Source organism: Phycomyces blakesleeanus (assembly GCF_001638985.1).
Source record: "Phycomyces blakesleeanus NRRL 1555(-) unplaced genomic scaffold PHYBLscaffold_3, whole genome shotgun sequence".
Lineage (NCBI taxonomy): Eukaryota > Fungi > Mucoromycota > Mucoromycetes > Mucorales > Phycomycetaceae > Phycomyces > Phycomyces blakesleeanus.
This window is the reverse complement of record NW_017265136.1, coordinates 2,319,588-2,335,036: the sequence shown is the minus strand read 5'-3', so window position 1 is coordinate 2,335,036 and position 15,449 is coordinate 2,319,588. Positions and strand designations below refer to the sequence as shown.

Here is a 15,449-nt window from a genome sequence, read left to right as displayed (position 1 = left end):
CTTAAGAATAAAGGTATGAATATTGATAATTCCTTTTAAATAATATGCCTTTATACTTAATAGCATTGAGATTTGTATAGACTTAATGGCTACAAGTAGGCAATGACATAGATGATACAAATATAAACTCAGGAACAGAAGCTAAAACATTGCGTAATAGCTGTTATTAGAACTACAGTAGCCCAATAATAATATTGGTTGGACCAATAGATTAAACTTATTTATATGAAACTAATAATAGACAATAGAAAATTTTTTTGGCCTTTATCTTTCTTTCACAACAATCCTTTTTCTCAGGTAAACCAAACTCTCAACATGAATAACATAGATAACAATTCCATCTCTTTGCTACACGCCATGTACAATGAGATACTATCTTTGAAGGCAGGCCAAGAAAAGGCCAAACTTGAAATGAAGGCACAGATCGAAGAGTTGAAGCTCGAAATGAAGACGAGCATCGAAGATTTGAATTTGGAGATTACTGCTCTCCAGAGCCAACTGGAGAATAGAAACATTTCCAACCAACACACTTCGCCTTCTGTCTCTGCCATTGTAAGACAAAAAATAAAACGAGTTGAATATATATTAATATGTCATTTAATAGTCTAGTGCTAATACCATCCGCAAACCGGTGAGCATATTCTGTGAAATAACTTTAAAGCATATCTTCAAGATGATAAGTGAAGACCTTGGCATTGAAGTAACAAGTAACGAAAAGGCCACACTCAATATGTGTACAAAGCTTATATGTGATGATATGGCTGCCCATCCTTCAGTGATCGCTCTTGGTCCTAATCCTAGCTGGGGGTCTATACCAGTAGCACTTAAGAAAGAAATGTGTGCCAGGCACGCAAATATAATGAAGGATTCTGGTATAGACTTCACTAGATGTCTCGGAAACTGGGCATCAACTGCAAGAGTTGCACATCTCTGGAGGAACCGCCATAAAAGATTACAGTCTCGTAAGTAATCCGGTGTAGTGGAATTGAATAGGATATTTTACTATGAAAACCTAGAATATTAAATAGTAAATAGCCAATAAAATGTATCTATAGATTTTTTTATGCTTTAACAGCCAATAAAATAAACAATATTATTTATTTTTCTGTCATAATAACCAGTAAAATGAACAATATGATTTTTTTTCTGTCATAACAACCAATAAAAATGATTAATAAAAATGATCTCCTATTGTAATAACCAATAAAAATTTGTATTTATTAAAATGATCAAACATTTACATGTATATTATCCAATAAAAAACTGTTTTCATAAAAGTAACATTAAAAAAAATTACTAGTGTCCAATAGAATTCCTTTCTAAGCTAAAATATTAAAGTAATAAATGATATTTAAAAGAGTACCCAATAAAAGTAATCGATTATATAATATACTTTATACAATAAAAAATGAAACGCTGTCCAATAGAAGAGCCAACAAAGGAGAATCAGAAAGCGGAGATCTGTAATATGTATTTAAACTCCAGGGGGGCAAAGTGGATATTTGGCAAAAAACCGCCACAAAGCCGCCTTGTCAAACCGCCATAAAGCAGCCATAAAACCCCACTTTTTTTTCCCGTAGTGAAAAGAGAATAACAAAACAGAAAAGTAATAATCAATAAGAAGATCAAAACTGACAAACAACTTTCCTAAAACCAAGGAACAAATATGTTATATTACAAGATGTTATAAAATACAAAGAGAAGAAAACAAGAAGAAGATACTGAAACTGATAATTTTTTTGAGTTGAATTTGCCTCTCTTTTTATAGTCAACAAGATTTAGAATTGATAATAGAAGTTTGGAAAAATAAAGATAGTAAAAATAGAATGATAAATAATTAATACAGCAAGAATAAAATATATGAATAAAGATACAGTAAAAATATAAAAATAAAAGTACTGATGTTGCACAGAGATGTTGGCAAGATGAATTGTGTGCATTTTAAAAGACAAATGTTACTAGCATAAGAGACTATGATTTCAAATGAGTACAATATAGATGAATATATTAACACTACAGGAAAAAACTTGGCATTTTCGAATTAGTGACTTTCTTTTTGGCCTATAATAATTAAAAATTCACCAAAAATTCAAAATGAAATAAGAAAGTCTCTGTTTTTTGAAGAAGTTGATAAAAAGCAAATTGACCACCAAAAATTAAATCTCCTGATAGACAAAAATGCATTTTAACTACAGACTTTACATTTTTAGTAAGTGTTTATTGCAATTGATGGCTATTACAAGTCAGAAGTAAAGAGAAAGAAAATATCAAACTTTTATTACTTGAATAAAATATGTGAAAACAATTCAAAGACACGCTAAAAAATTAGAATAGGGAAGTGTATGTCATCATTGTAAAATTACTATATTGATATTTCATATCAAAGAGTAACCAATACATTTGTACAAAATATATGACGCTAATGACGACTTAGAAAATTTTTCTTTCTTGTTCTTTCTTTTGTTCATAACAAACCCTGACGCCAGATTTTTATTATTATCATGAATAATTAAGAAGATTCAGTAATTTATCTGCTTCAAGGTATTTGAGAAACACTTCGGGATATACAAGAAATGCTTATTATTTTGCAGAAGGGCCAAAAAGCACTTTAAAAGTAACAGGCATTCTATGACTGGAGATTTCTGAACTACCTAATGACATAAATGAATACATACTTGAGAAGCCCACCCCAGACTATGATGTAAGAAATAATAAAGCAAAGAAAAACATATAAACTAATGTAAAGCAATATAGTTCTTTGATGTCCTAATCTCGAGATTAATGTTTGTATTAAAACTATAACTTTGAAACATGACTTTAAAATGATAAGTCATGTTCTTGGTTTAACTCAACAAGAAAAACAAAACAACTATTAACATGTTCGCGTCTTATATGTAATGAAATGGCCGTCTATCTTTCTGTACAATCTTTAGAAATAAATCCAAATACAATGTCTATCTCAAGAAAACAAAGGCATAATGTATGCCAAACATGTGTGTCTACTTAAACAAAGTTGCATCGACTTTACCACATGTTGTGGTGATCCAGACACTCGGATGTTGAATTTATCACATATAAGAACATATTCATATTGGGATAGCGTAGTAGCTATCATCTTGTCAGTATAAAATATATATAAACGATTAAGTAATCAGCCCAATAATTATTACAGTTAGTACTGTAGATAATATCTTAAAGATTGTTAAGATAATTATATCATACTGCCGGGTAAACTGTGTCAGATCGATATGGAGCTAATTTAGTAGGAAGTCCTAAAGCTCTAGTATAAAAGAGAAAAGAATAGCTAAGAGCTAAAGAAGTACAATTTATGACTTGATGTCATAATTGTAACACCGACACTAGTTAAGCAGTAAATACACTCTAATAACCAAATATAGTAAAGGAAGAAAGCCTTAAGAAACTAAGACGTAATGACAAGAGCAGATTGTGTTTTCTTATAAAAAGGGACACTTTTTATTTATGAATAAAGACAACTTATATACAGTCTCAAAGTATTTCTATACGTTCCTATTATCAAATATTTTATTTTTCTATTGTTTCGTACCTGAAATACCACACATGTCACAAAAACGGGATATTTGTTGCAAAAGTCTTTCAGTCATAGAAAAACCGCATGAAGGAAAGAACTCGTAAGTTTATGTCAGGTAGGTATAATAAATTATATACTTAATATGAAAATATAAAATTATTCAAATAATATTTAGCCAATACAATTAATAAATAAAGAATTGTTCTTTTTATAACAATTAATAAAAGTATTTTTAAATAAAAATCCTCTATGAAATGAAACTTTTTTACCCAATTAAAATTGTGAACAAATCAGAATATATATAAATGAGGGCCATTTGAGAGAATGTTTCTTTTGAAATGACCAATACCATTGAAGTATATACAATAATAAAATGTATTTTATCCAATTAAAATTATTATAAAAACCAAAATAATATTTTATTACCAATTTAAGAACTTCTTTTTTCATTCTTACCAATAGAAATCTTTTTTATTTTTTTTCCTACCAATGAAAATAAGGTTATAGCAGATAGATAAATATAGTGGGATATGAATAAAACCTAACATCAATAAGTCAATGACAATTAAAATATATTACTTAAAAGGGAACTAGAGATTCCACTGCGATTTGTGAGAATTGCCAGCTCAATCCCAAGCTGAATCTCCAGCTGAATCCCCAGCGGAATTCCCACTTTTTTTCCTATAGTATAACAAGGGAAAAGGAAAAAAATATTGTGTGTAGAAAGAACAGAGAATGGAAATAAGATTTTTTCTGTTCACGGAAAAATTCTCCTCTTACCACGGAGGGCACAACATCACATCAACAAACCGTTAACATCAGCCCCTCATAACCAGGATGACATGTCACAACAAACCATCAGACAAACCCACTGAGCAGACTGACCTTCCAGTGCTGGACACCAAGACGTAATTAACAGCCAAAAATATTTACCGCACACTTGACATAACAGAAATTCTTCGATAGTATAGTGGTAAGTATCCCCGCCTGTCACGCGGGAGACCCGGGTTCAATTCCCGGTCGGAGAGATACACTTTTGCAAAGTGTACTGTAATAAATGTCAAGTCTTGATGTTGTGCTTAATTTTGGTGATACAGGATTGTTGGACATTATTTTGATGAATCCGAGAAATCGGAATAATTGACCGCAGCAGTTCTGTATGTCAAAGATACCTCATAGATAACGAACCGCAGTAATGTCTTGTAAAGATTAACCACAGTAACATCTTCTGAGCATCAACCGCAGTAAAAGGACTTCTCTTGTAATTAAATAGAGTATAATAGTCTACTGCGGATAATGCGCAGTATTAGTTTAGAAAACTATATAAGACAATTCAATTCCTATCAATAAAAAGCACCTTTTATCCTCTCTTCGATTTTACATATACTCTCCGATCCCCAGTAGGTTTAACCTTTTGACTTTGCTATAGTAAAAGGAAGACCATCCCAGATCAGGAACGACAGGATTTCCACTCCAAAAGTTATATTTTTTTTTCAAACTATATATTTTGCAAAATCAAAACTTTTATTTTGTGCTCTGACTATATATCAAAAAAAATCAATTTATTTCTTGGCTATTTATACATTGGGGGAAAAGGCTAATGCTATGATCAACCCAGCCTTGCTAGTTTTCCATAGCAATATGGCAGGAGCACTCAGCAATATACTCCAAGAATTGACCACATACCAACCTGGGCTTTTTTTTGACCAGTGTTTTGAGTTTGGAGAAGCACTCTTTAATTGAGTTTAGGAAAGGAGAGTATGGGGGAAGAAAGTGTAGGTGGTGTCATGAATTAGCAAATAATTCAGTGACAAGGTGAGATCTATGGATCGAGACATTATCCTTAATGAAGTTGTGAGGGGCAGCATTACTGTGGTTGAGCGAATCCATAATCGTCTTTACAAATTCAACAAAAATTGGTCCTGTTGTGCCACCAGAAGTCAACTTCACCTGCACATTCTCACACCCTGGTAAGAAATACTGGCAAGAATTGAGATGTTTAGTCCCCTTTTTGACTTCGTTTTCACAATGCTGGTCTTGCCTTTCTTGGACTACCCTTGTTCTCTGATCAGGTTTGCATTAAAGCCTGCTTCGTCAACAAAAATGCAATTGGTTTTCTATGATAAACCATTCATATACATACTGTCTACGTATACTTTTCTCAGCTTAATAGTCTTCAGATCATTTCTTTTTTTCTCAACCGGCTTGGTTCTCTTCAATGTGAATCTGATGTTGTTGATAATATGCTTGTGTAAGCCACTGATGCTCAAGTTCTGCTCTTGAAGCTCTGAAAATGTTCTAAACAGTTCCTCTCTCATTTGACCAAGAGTCAAGATGTAGCATTCGTCCAAGAGGTCTTGAATGAACTTTGAATGCTCAATCGGTTATCTTAAGACTTTCTGTATGCGAGCCACCTTGCTTCTTGGGCTCTACAGTAGCATCCCTCTCAAACTTGGGGATGATGTTGTTAATTGACGCTCATGAGACACCAAATGCCCTGGCTGCTTCGGCTTGGGTCATGGACTCTTCTATATAACATTTCTCCACAATCATGTTCTTGACGTGGATCAGAAGAACCTTTTGTAGTCCATTTCTTTTTCTTCTCTTAATGATAGCGATTTGATTGGGGTTCATGTTAGAGGATTTGAGTATAGAAAAAGATAATAGATAAATACAGTCCTCAAAACCATATTACAAACTTAGCATTATATACTTTTCTTATAACAATATATTGACATTACATGTTTTCTTATATTGTTTTTAATAAACAGTATAGACATTCCTTAAATACCTTATTGCACATATTAACATTCTTCATGCTCTTTATTAATTTGCTTTAAATTTCTTTCTATTTGCATTAACTAATTTATTTTTTTCATATATAGTCAGAGTACAAAATAAAAGTTTTGATTTTGCAAAATATATAGTTTGAAAAAAATATACCTTTTAGAGTGGAAATCCTGTACAAATTATAGTGACTTGTTCTTACAAAAGAAGCAGGAATTAGAATGATTATTCATCAGTTTGTAATTTTAGAAATTTGTAATCAACTTATAATAATTTGTAATATTACTAGACACTACTTTAGTGTAGTCAAAGATGAATAATCATTTCAAAAAGTATATAAGATAACCCAAAGCAAAATAATAAAAATCATCTTTTTATCCTCTCTTTTATTTGCTTACTCCTGTGTTATTAAAGCTTGACCAATTCAGTTACATTTACAGTGAATTGGAAGATAGTCTAGCTCAGGAACAACATTAATCTAGTACTTCTTTTCTGGCACTTGTAACTAAGAGCATTCCTAGCGATTACATTTCCTCCTTTTTTTCTATACAATAGGAGATTTTTGATATCAAATATGGATTTGATTTACTCCCAAGCATTTTGATTGGTTTAAAAAATACAAAGTTTTTGGAATATCAATTTAGAGTTATTTTCTGAGATATTATGTCTGTATTAGATAAATTCAAAAATGTAAGCATCCATATATGGATTTTCTCAGAGTTTTACCAAAAACAAAAAATGACTTAGTGAAAATCATGAATTTTTATTAAAGAAAATATTTATTGATATAAATTTTAATTAATAATGCCCATTGTACACGTGGGAGGCAAAGAACCAATATGATCCAAACTTGTTGAGATTAATTACAAGCTTGTTATCATAATGAGTGTGCATGTTAAGCTTGCAAACCATTGTCAATTGATTGAGTGGAGTAGTTAGATTGTTAGACAACCTTTGTGCAAGAAGAAAGTTGTTCTCTTGACCATGGGTGCTACTCTCAACTCTGTAGTGTTCTACTCTTGGAAAGGAGATCTTTCTGATAATATACACTGAAAAAATTAAAAAAATAAGGTAGTTTAAATATGGGGTATAGTGTAGTGTAATTTCCATATTTAAATTAGTTGATTTTTTTTCCACTTGTGCTGAAGGTGACCTTCACAGATAGTAGAATGACTAGAGTCAACTAGCGGAATTGTGGGTGGGGGGTGCCACAGGTAAGGTTTGTTAGCACTTTAGATATACTTATCTGACTTGATATATAAAAAGAAGGTTTTTTAAAACTGTGTATCTATTTTGATATTCTTTATATGGAACCATGAAGGTCAGGCACCAACATATTATGAAGATTAAAAGTAGCGTAAAGGTGATCTTTAAGCTAGTTTATTGTTAAGAAGTTTGGTCATCAGCAGCAAAAAAAGGCGTCTTTAAAATTATGGACCAGTAATATGTTCTTTATTTATTTGGTTTCCCATTCTTATTAGGCTGGTAATGGTTTATGCTTTTATTTTTATTGGAAAGAATAGAATGTTTCTAGGTTTCAGATCTAATAATACTATTCTATATCTCTAGCTACTTCTTGCTTGGTCGGTTTGTTATATTTGGGATGAAAAAATTTCTATAAAAAAGAAATACCTAAAAAAAAATGAGCTGCTCAATACGTTTTTTTTGGGGTACGAGCAGTACTCTTTGAGAATAGATAAATTGTTAGTGATGGGTGTGCGTATGTGTTGGATATTTCAATTCTTATAAATCATTAATACTTACATTGGAATTATTGAGTACAAAGACCAAACAATAAAATATTACAAGTAAAGCTATGGAATTTTGATTCCTTTGACTATGAAAATGATTAGAAAAAATTAATTTTTGTGAATTGGGCAATATAATTATTAATTTACATACCCAAAGCAAACGGATTTATTTGTAGATATAGATAATACTTATCAAAAGTCGATATAGTATCTGGTAGTTTTTTTTATTAATAAACAGCATAAGTAATATAATAATACATATAAGAATAATAAAAGAACAAAAAAGTCTTACCATGTCAATGACAGCAGCATGAGATAGAAGCTTTTGATCCATAGTATGTTTTGGAGAGGGTTGTTCATCTATAGTAAAAATTGGATTCAGTTTGATTAATATTAAAGAGAAATATAATAAATAAATAGATAAAAATATTACCGTGTTGGTGGTCGTGTTTAGCTGTAGAAAATATTTTTGGTGATATATCCTATAAAAAAGAAAGGAAAAAATCAGGATACTTTTATGAGATGATGGTATGAAGTATATTTACTAATCTTGGCTAATCTGGATAGCTATTGTGAAGAGGATGCATCAGAAGGAAACTATACGTGAGTGACTATGGTAGCAGAAACACTTGTTATTACTCAGCTATATTTGAAGAAATTACTAATAAAGAAAAATAAAGAAAAAAAGCGCCTTACCAGGAACATTTGCAAGTATAAGAGTAAAAGAGAAAGAAAGAAGTAAAAAGAAAAGAGAGGGCAAGTGTCTATGGCAACTGAAACAACTAATTCTTTTTAGTTATATAAAAAAAAGTACTTTAAAAAAGCAGATTAAAAAAAAAGACTAATAAAAAAATAAAAAAATAGGTGGAGACAGCGACGAAGAGTGTGTCTATGGCAACAGAATAAATAAATTCTTTTATTTTCTATAAAGAAGACTTTTTAGAAAGAACATGTCTTACACAAATAGTTCGCAAATATAATAGAAGTTGCAGAGATAGAGAAACAAAGAAAAGACCAATAGCAAATATAAAGAGCAAAAAAAAAGAGAAACAGGAACAACAACAAAAAAAGAAAAAAAAAGAAAAAAGAAAAGTGCGTTTGAAACAAAAGACTAGACTGGTTTGATCAATTGGGATCTAAAGCAGTATGAAAGCCGATTTGCATCTCAGTGATTACAAGAAGTATTAATAGAGACTTATATATCAAAGATACGCTGAATATCTATATAAACCATACGTTTTATACAATTTGTTTACTCTTTCTCCTGCTTTCTTGCTACTTATTGCACTCATACTCAAACACACACACATCAACCCATTTTATTTCAAATAATTTAAGTATGTAAATTTGATACAATTTATTTTTAATTCAATTCAATTCAATTGTATAATAGCATCAATAACAATGTAATCTAAAATTGACAGTTACATTTTTACCTTTTATTATATTCTGTAGACAATGGCTATTCAAAGACGTCAACTTGCTCTTTGTCCCGTTGAGATTACAAACAAACAATTGATAGAAATTCTTTCTACTTTGAAAACTAATATGACAGCTGACATGTTGATTGTACAAGAACAAATCGGCACTGTTGAAGATACATTGCTAAACATGAATAGCAGAATTGGTGTTCTTGCCACCAGCAGCACTGAGACAATCACTGCTATTGACAGTTTAAGCAGGGCCCCCCTCGTTTCCCCTACCAATACAATAGCTAATGTTTCTCAGCCTGCCTTCAACGCCCCGTCTGAGTTTAGCAAGAAGGCCTCTAATGATGTTTATGTGAGTATCAATGTGTGCAAAATTTTATTGATGTATTTTCTCATATATTCTATCAGGCCCATATTCGTAATCTCATGTGGGATCCCAAGCTGAAAACAAGAAATCAAGCTGATATCCTGGCAAATGAGAGTAAGCCCAGATGGAATACAAATGTTTTCTTTTACAAGTCGCCAAACAAGGAGTTGGTGGTGCGACTTCTTGAAAACTTGAAGCACAAGTTTACCCATGAGGGATTTAGAGATGCAGACTTGAGAGCAAGACTGCACAAAAACTTCACCAGCTGGGTTTCAAAAGCAAGAAAAACCGAAGAGGAAATAAAAGCAACAAACACTTGTTCAAGAAGGGCAGGACGTGCCAGAGATGTAAGTGTAATCTCTAAATAAATAATTTCAAAATAATATAGTTTAGTCTTGAGAATTTTAAAAATACTAATACAAAAAAACTACTATTAGAATCATACTCGCCGTTTACTTGCATACACAGACAACAAAGAAGCAATTGATCTACAAATGAAGAGAGATTGTGACTTCACAATGCAAATGGCAGCAATGTCCGATGGAGAATCTGCAGATGAAGACTTCAAGAATCGCACAAAGAGCATCGTCAAGATTGTTCGGCCAGGATGGAGAAGTGACGAGGTATATTATTTTATATTAATAATTATGTCTTATTATAAAAAATATAAAGTGAAGTATTAACAAAATCATTTTAGTTCAATACTCTCATTAAACTCATTGATGAGTATGCTATTGAAGCAATGGGGTCAAGTGCTTCTCAAATAAAGGAGAGGGTTTTCACCAATGTGTCCAATACAGCAGTCCCAGATGACATAACCCTCAAATTTCCTCAGTGGGCCCTTAGAGACGGGTATTAAATGAACAAAAATTGTCTCTCTCTTTTTATCTATATATTACTTTTCACATACAAAATACTATCAATATATATATCAGAAATACGCGCTCTGTTTTTTTGTTAAAGAAAAAGAAATGTAAAAGTTCACTTTATTTATTATTTAAGCATATAGCTTCTTTGGCAATAGAATTACCAGCATTTTGCTAACATTTCTACTTGTCACAATAGTAGCTGTAGCAACCTCTAATAAGATGCGATGTACAGGTATAATGCTATGGTAGCTATCAGGAGAGAACGTGGGCAAACAAAATTCAACACCGTCATCCTCACGCGACTTATCAGAGGAAGTACGAAACCACTTGATAAATGCGAATACATGTTGATGATCATGAACCATGCGAGTCATATGGAGATTGTGGGTGGGTGGAAGTTGGAAGGGGTGTGTAAAAAGATACTGAATTTGTCCAGCAAATCCAAATATAATGTTTCCATTACTACCAACAAACTTTGCCTGAACAAGTGATCCACAACTGATTGTGCTGTTGTTTGTTCCTCGATAGTGTTGACCAAGAATGTCAATTGACTTCAATTTGATGATTTGATTGTCAAGTGCTGGGCAATTATAGGATGTGTTCTGATAGCTGGCAAGGTCTGGGAGGTTGTAAGCGACTTGGTAATATTCAAGTAAATGGAGATAGTCGGAATCATCCATTACTGATGACTTTTTGTATTTTAGAGGAAATGTAGAAGGAGGAAGAGGCTCGTTACCCTTGGGTAGATTATAAGGATCAGTGTAGCCTTGAACAAATGCTTGCAATCTGAATGGGCGACTGGAGAGAGTGGTGACTGTGGCGGCAGGTATGGAGGTTGTAACAAGTTTAGACAGAGTGTGAATGAAGGGGATCTGGCTAGAACTTTTAAGAACAGCATTGACATAATCACCCTTATACGTATTCTGAACAAGATTTTTCATGTAGGTTGCCTCAAAACCGTCTTTGCCATTTGTCTTGAAATTCTTTAAAATACCATTGTATCGCTCAAACCCAAAGAGCCAATAACCATACACTGGTCCAAAATCACGAATGCATTTGTGAAGATGGAGGTGTAGGTGCATATTGCAGGTGAGAATAGTGGCGGTATAGTCTACGTTACATGCATTGCAAAACTTTTCTAACAAGCTGTGGGCAGTGGTGATCTCATCAAAAGTAATGCTGGGCTTTACGTAGTATCGGCATGCATCAACGAAATACATCCAGTTCTTGAATTGTAATGGGGGGAGAATACCATGCAACAAGACAGGAGAATAAACCAGAACCCATGATTCCCACTTGTCCGCTTTCATGTAGCTGAAGCCCTTTCCAATTTTGGTTGTCAGTGTGGTGTAATCTCTGGGCAGTACCATTGTCTCTGCAATTTTCTCCATCGAAGCAAACTCTTCAGGTCCAATTGTCTTCTCATCAATCCACCAATCCATTAATTTCTTAGACGTCCCCAGGAAAAGATTATGCATGGGATCAATGATTGTTCCACGTACTAGATCAAAGTATCCAAGGCGTTGCAACTGCGACCATCAAACACCATTTTTGACCTCCAGCTGATGCCTTTCTGAGAGTGTACTTGCATCCTTCCACTCCTCAGCATGCAACCTGCTCTCTGCACCACTGCGGATATTCCAACGAGAATAATTGAATCCACGGAAATCAACCTGGTTGCTGCTCCCTAACCGAGTAAACTGCCGGCTGCACCTATAACAAGCATATGTGCTGTTATGCGCTGTGAATCCACTTGTCTTTCTGGCGGCTGGGATATCATATGCAACCATCAGTAGTGCAGCACAAACACTGGCACCATTTGGGAATTTGTGTGTAGGAATCCGCATGCCAACGTACAGCTGCTTCAAATCATCTACCAAGGGCTCCAAGTAACTATTGATCTCATCAGTTTTTGGCTCCTTTGGATCAGGCATGAGACCTACAAGGATAATATTCTCTGACTTGAATCTTTCATCACGGGGCAAGTTGTTGATGGCCAGATAGATAGCACCAGAGGAGTGAGTGACACCATCAAAGGGCTGGAACCAGTCGATGTTAAGTGTTAACATTAGTGAGCGTGGGTCCAACACAAATGATACATCATCTTTGTCCTTCAACTCCTTCCACATCGCACTATCATAGACATCGCACAGAGTATCTACCATCTTCAACTCCTTATTCCATTGACAAATCTTGGCTTTGAAACTAGGGCGATGGAAGAAAACGCTCAATGTATTTTTAATGGATTGGTAGACATATTCACGCTTTGCAACCAAGGCACTGGAAGATATGGATTTCGTCAAATTACAGTTGCATGCAGACCTGGCACCAAGTTTTGAGGAAACACATCGAGGAGGAGCAGATACGATATCCTGATATACTGTATGACAGTCTTGGCACACCACAAATTTCTTGATGCCTTTTGTAATAGCAGAAAATCCTGTTATTTTTTGTAAACTGGCAAGACTGGTTCGTAATTGAAAATCTTGGTCGTAGATTCTCAGCAGGTTGTTGATAAACTCAATCAAGACAGCAGCACTCTTATCAACAACATGACGTGAAGCAAACAGTACCGTAAAGATGTCTATGAATTGATGGACTTCATTTTCGGGCATATCAGGAGCAGCAAAAGGGTCTGTAAAAAATTAAAAAAAATTAACACTTGATTTTTCTTTTACTCTCTTTTTCTTTTAGTTTTCTTTATGTATCTCACACTGATCTTCACTGTTGAAGTTCTCAATCTCGATCTCATTGACTTCATCTTCAACATTGTCATTGAAATCATTGTCGTCTCTGTCATTGTCAAACATTGAGGCAGCATCCAAAAAAGGTGAGTTGGCCTGACCGTCCATTGCTTCCACAGAATCGGAACGAGAGGTTGGGATTACTACAAATATGGAATATAATAGTGTATTAGTTTTTTTTCTGCTTTCAAATAGAAAAATTCTTACCCTCAGTATCTACATCCATGTTTCTCATTGCGGCTGTGTTTCATTAAAAGTTTAAAAATAAACAACATAAATAAAAAATAAAAAATAAATATTAAAACGATTATTACGCAGCAAACAAAAAACCAACACTGAATATATTATACTATTCTCAGATATTCTGGTACCTTCAACTCTAGCTCTCTTATTACGACGAGTCTCAGTATGCTTTGCAGCATAAGAAGATTTCTGATGACTGTTGTGACATTTAATGCAGTGACAGTCTAAGGTGTGGATTTGGGTAAAGGGAAACATATTGTGTATAGCTTGAATTATAAAATAAAAAAGGAAACAAGTACTACAAATACTTTATTTGATGTGATTTTATAGCAAGCCAAAAAAATATGAATTTTTTATTGTCTATCTAAACCAATAGAATACGTCGAAAATACACCCCCAACTTAAATAAAAAAAACGGCTGAGCTGAAAAAAAACCTTGAAATTTTCACTATCTTTCTCGTTACTTAAAGCTATAGTATTTTTTTTATTTTTCCAGTGTGTCAATACTATATACTTCCATGTTGTCAGAATGTTCTTCAGAAACATCTATTTTATGAATTGATTTATATTAATTTTACATGTACAGCTCGAGTTATTCTTGTTATTTATCCATTGCATTGTCTTTGGTAACAGACACTATATGTTTCTCATAGTGTTGTTGTACATTTTGTCTTTTCTGTTTCTTGTTATAGCTATCCAACTTTGTACAGTCTGGACATTTGCAGATAACATAACTGTCTTTCTTTTGATTATTGGACATGTCGATTGTTTTAAATTATAAAAAAAATTATATAGATTTTAAGAGATCTTGATCAAGGTCTTTATATACCAAAAAAAAATTATAAATAGATAAAATACTGCTCCATGCCATGACTATAGTATGCCAAGTAATTCTTTGATACATCTACCGCACATATCATCATAATTATACTTATATATTATTAAGTCATTAACTAAGTCAAATATTGCATATATTACTAAAAGTATATGTAATTTTTTTGAAAGTCTTTTTTTAGAATTATAATATTTGATATGATGATGATTTGATCATTATAAAAAATAATCCAAAAATGAAACATTTGCCTCTCACAACATGTGAAATAAAAAATCTGATATTTTCTATATATCAAAGGGAAAAATCACGCAAAAATATTGCCACAGTAAAAATGAAATCACAATCTCTTGTCTTGTTCTTTTGAAATATATTAATTAAATATTTGTTCTTATATTTACATTTATAATACATAAAAAAATATTTAAATAATTTATTTTGAAATAGAAAAAGTGAAACCTGAAGAATATATATAATTTTTATTAAATATTATATTAACTTTTATATAAGTGTTTTTTTAGTGTAAGTTAAAATTATATCAAAGAAGTATATAATATAAAAAAAACCTCTAATTTTGTAATTTTATGGCCAAAAAAATGATAGTAATGTGACTTTACAGCTAAAAAAGAGCGATCGGAAATCACAACAGAAAAAAAATAGAAATTATTTGAAAAATTAAAAATCGAAAATTATAGTAAAATTTTTGCAGGTTTTCAGGAACTAAATAAGCGGTCTTTTGCAGTGGTATAGGTCTTCGGGTATAATCATAAAAAAAATAATTAAAAATAAAAATAATTAAACTACTAAAAAATATGAACTCTTGGGAAGCATACTAAAGAAGTAATATCAAGAAATGTAAAGAAATAAGTGCAATGC

General features: G+C 32.5%; 5 protein-coding genes and 1 non-coding gene across 6 annotated transcripts; 2 read left to right on the top strand and 4 right to left on the bottom strand.

The window, feature by feature from the left end:
• Positions 1 to 315: 315 nt before the first annotated feature.
• Positions 316 to 1,072, top strand: PHYBLDRAFT_163941 (hypothetical protein; the record flags this gene model as incomplete). The annotated part of the gene is made up of 3 exons (XM_018434902.1): positions 316 to 552; positions 605 to 962; positions 1,056 to 1,072. 3 exons carry the CDS (start codon positions 316 to 318, stop codon positions 1,070 to 1,072), a joined length of 612 nt encoding a protein of 203 aa, XP_018296888.1.
• A 1,447-nt stretch (positions 1,073 to 2,519) lies between these two features.
• PHYBLDRAFT_163940 (hypothetical protein) lies at positions 2,520 to 3,623 on the bottom strand (the record flags this gene model as incomplete). The annotated part of the gene is made up of 5 exons (XM_018434901.1): positions 2,520 to 2,651; positions 3,029 to 3,115; positions 3,223 to 3,280; positions 3,324 to 3,381; positions 3,566 to 3,623. The coding sequence occupies 5 exons, from the start codon at positions 3,621 to 3,623 to the stop codon at positions 2,520 to 2,522; spliced, it is 393 nt and encodes a 130-aa protein (XP_018296887.1).
• Positions 3,624 to 4,506: 883 nt separating this feature from the next.
• On the top strand, positions 4,507 to 4,578 carry PHYBLDRAFT_t60. Its single transcript has one exon. It is a non-coding gene; the product is annotated as a tRNA-Asp (tRNA).
• Positions 4,579 to 5,335: 757 nt separating this feature from the next.
• PHYBLDRAFT_140899 (hypothetical protein) lies at positions 5,336 to 6,184 on the bottom strand (the record flags this gene model as incomplete). Its single annotated transcript, XM_018430478.1, has 3 exons — positions 5,336 to 5,614; positions 5,707 to 5,906; positions 6,040 to 6,184. 3 exons carry the CDS (start codon positions 6,182 to 6,184, stop codon positions 5,336 to 5,338), a joined length of 624 nt encoding a protein of 207 aa, XP_018296886.1.
• Positions 6,185 to 7,135: 951 nt separating this feature from the next.
• On the bottom strand, positions 7,136 to 8,793 carry PHYBLDRAFT_163939 (hypothetical protein; the record flags this gene model as incomplete). Its single annotated transcript, XM_018434900.1, has 5 exons — positions 7,136 to 7,386; positions 8,144 to 8,174; positions 8,381 to 8,448; positions 8,522 to 8,570; positions 8,785 to 8,793. 5 exons carry the CDS (start codon positions 8,791 to 8,793, stop codon positions 7,136 to 7,138), a joined length of 408 nt encoding a protein of 135 aa, XP_018296885.1.
• Positions 8,794 to 10,882: 2,089 nt separating this feature from the next.
• PHYBLDRAFT_163937 (hypothetical protein) lies at positions 10,883 to 13,996 on the bottom strand (the record flags this gene model as incomplete). The annotated part of the gene is made up of 5 exons (XM_018434899.1): positions 10,883 to 12,255; positions 12,943 to 13,389; positions 13,468 to 13,641; positions 13,706 to 13,738; positions 13,870 to 13,996. The coding sequence occupies 5 exons, from the start codon at positions 13,994 to 13,996 to the stop codon at positions 10,883 to 10,885; spliced, it is 2,154 nt and encodes a 717-aa protein (XP_018296884.1).
• Between the last annotated feature and the right edge of the window lie 1,453 nt (positions 13,997 to 15,449).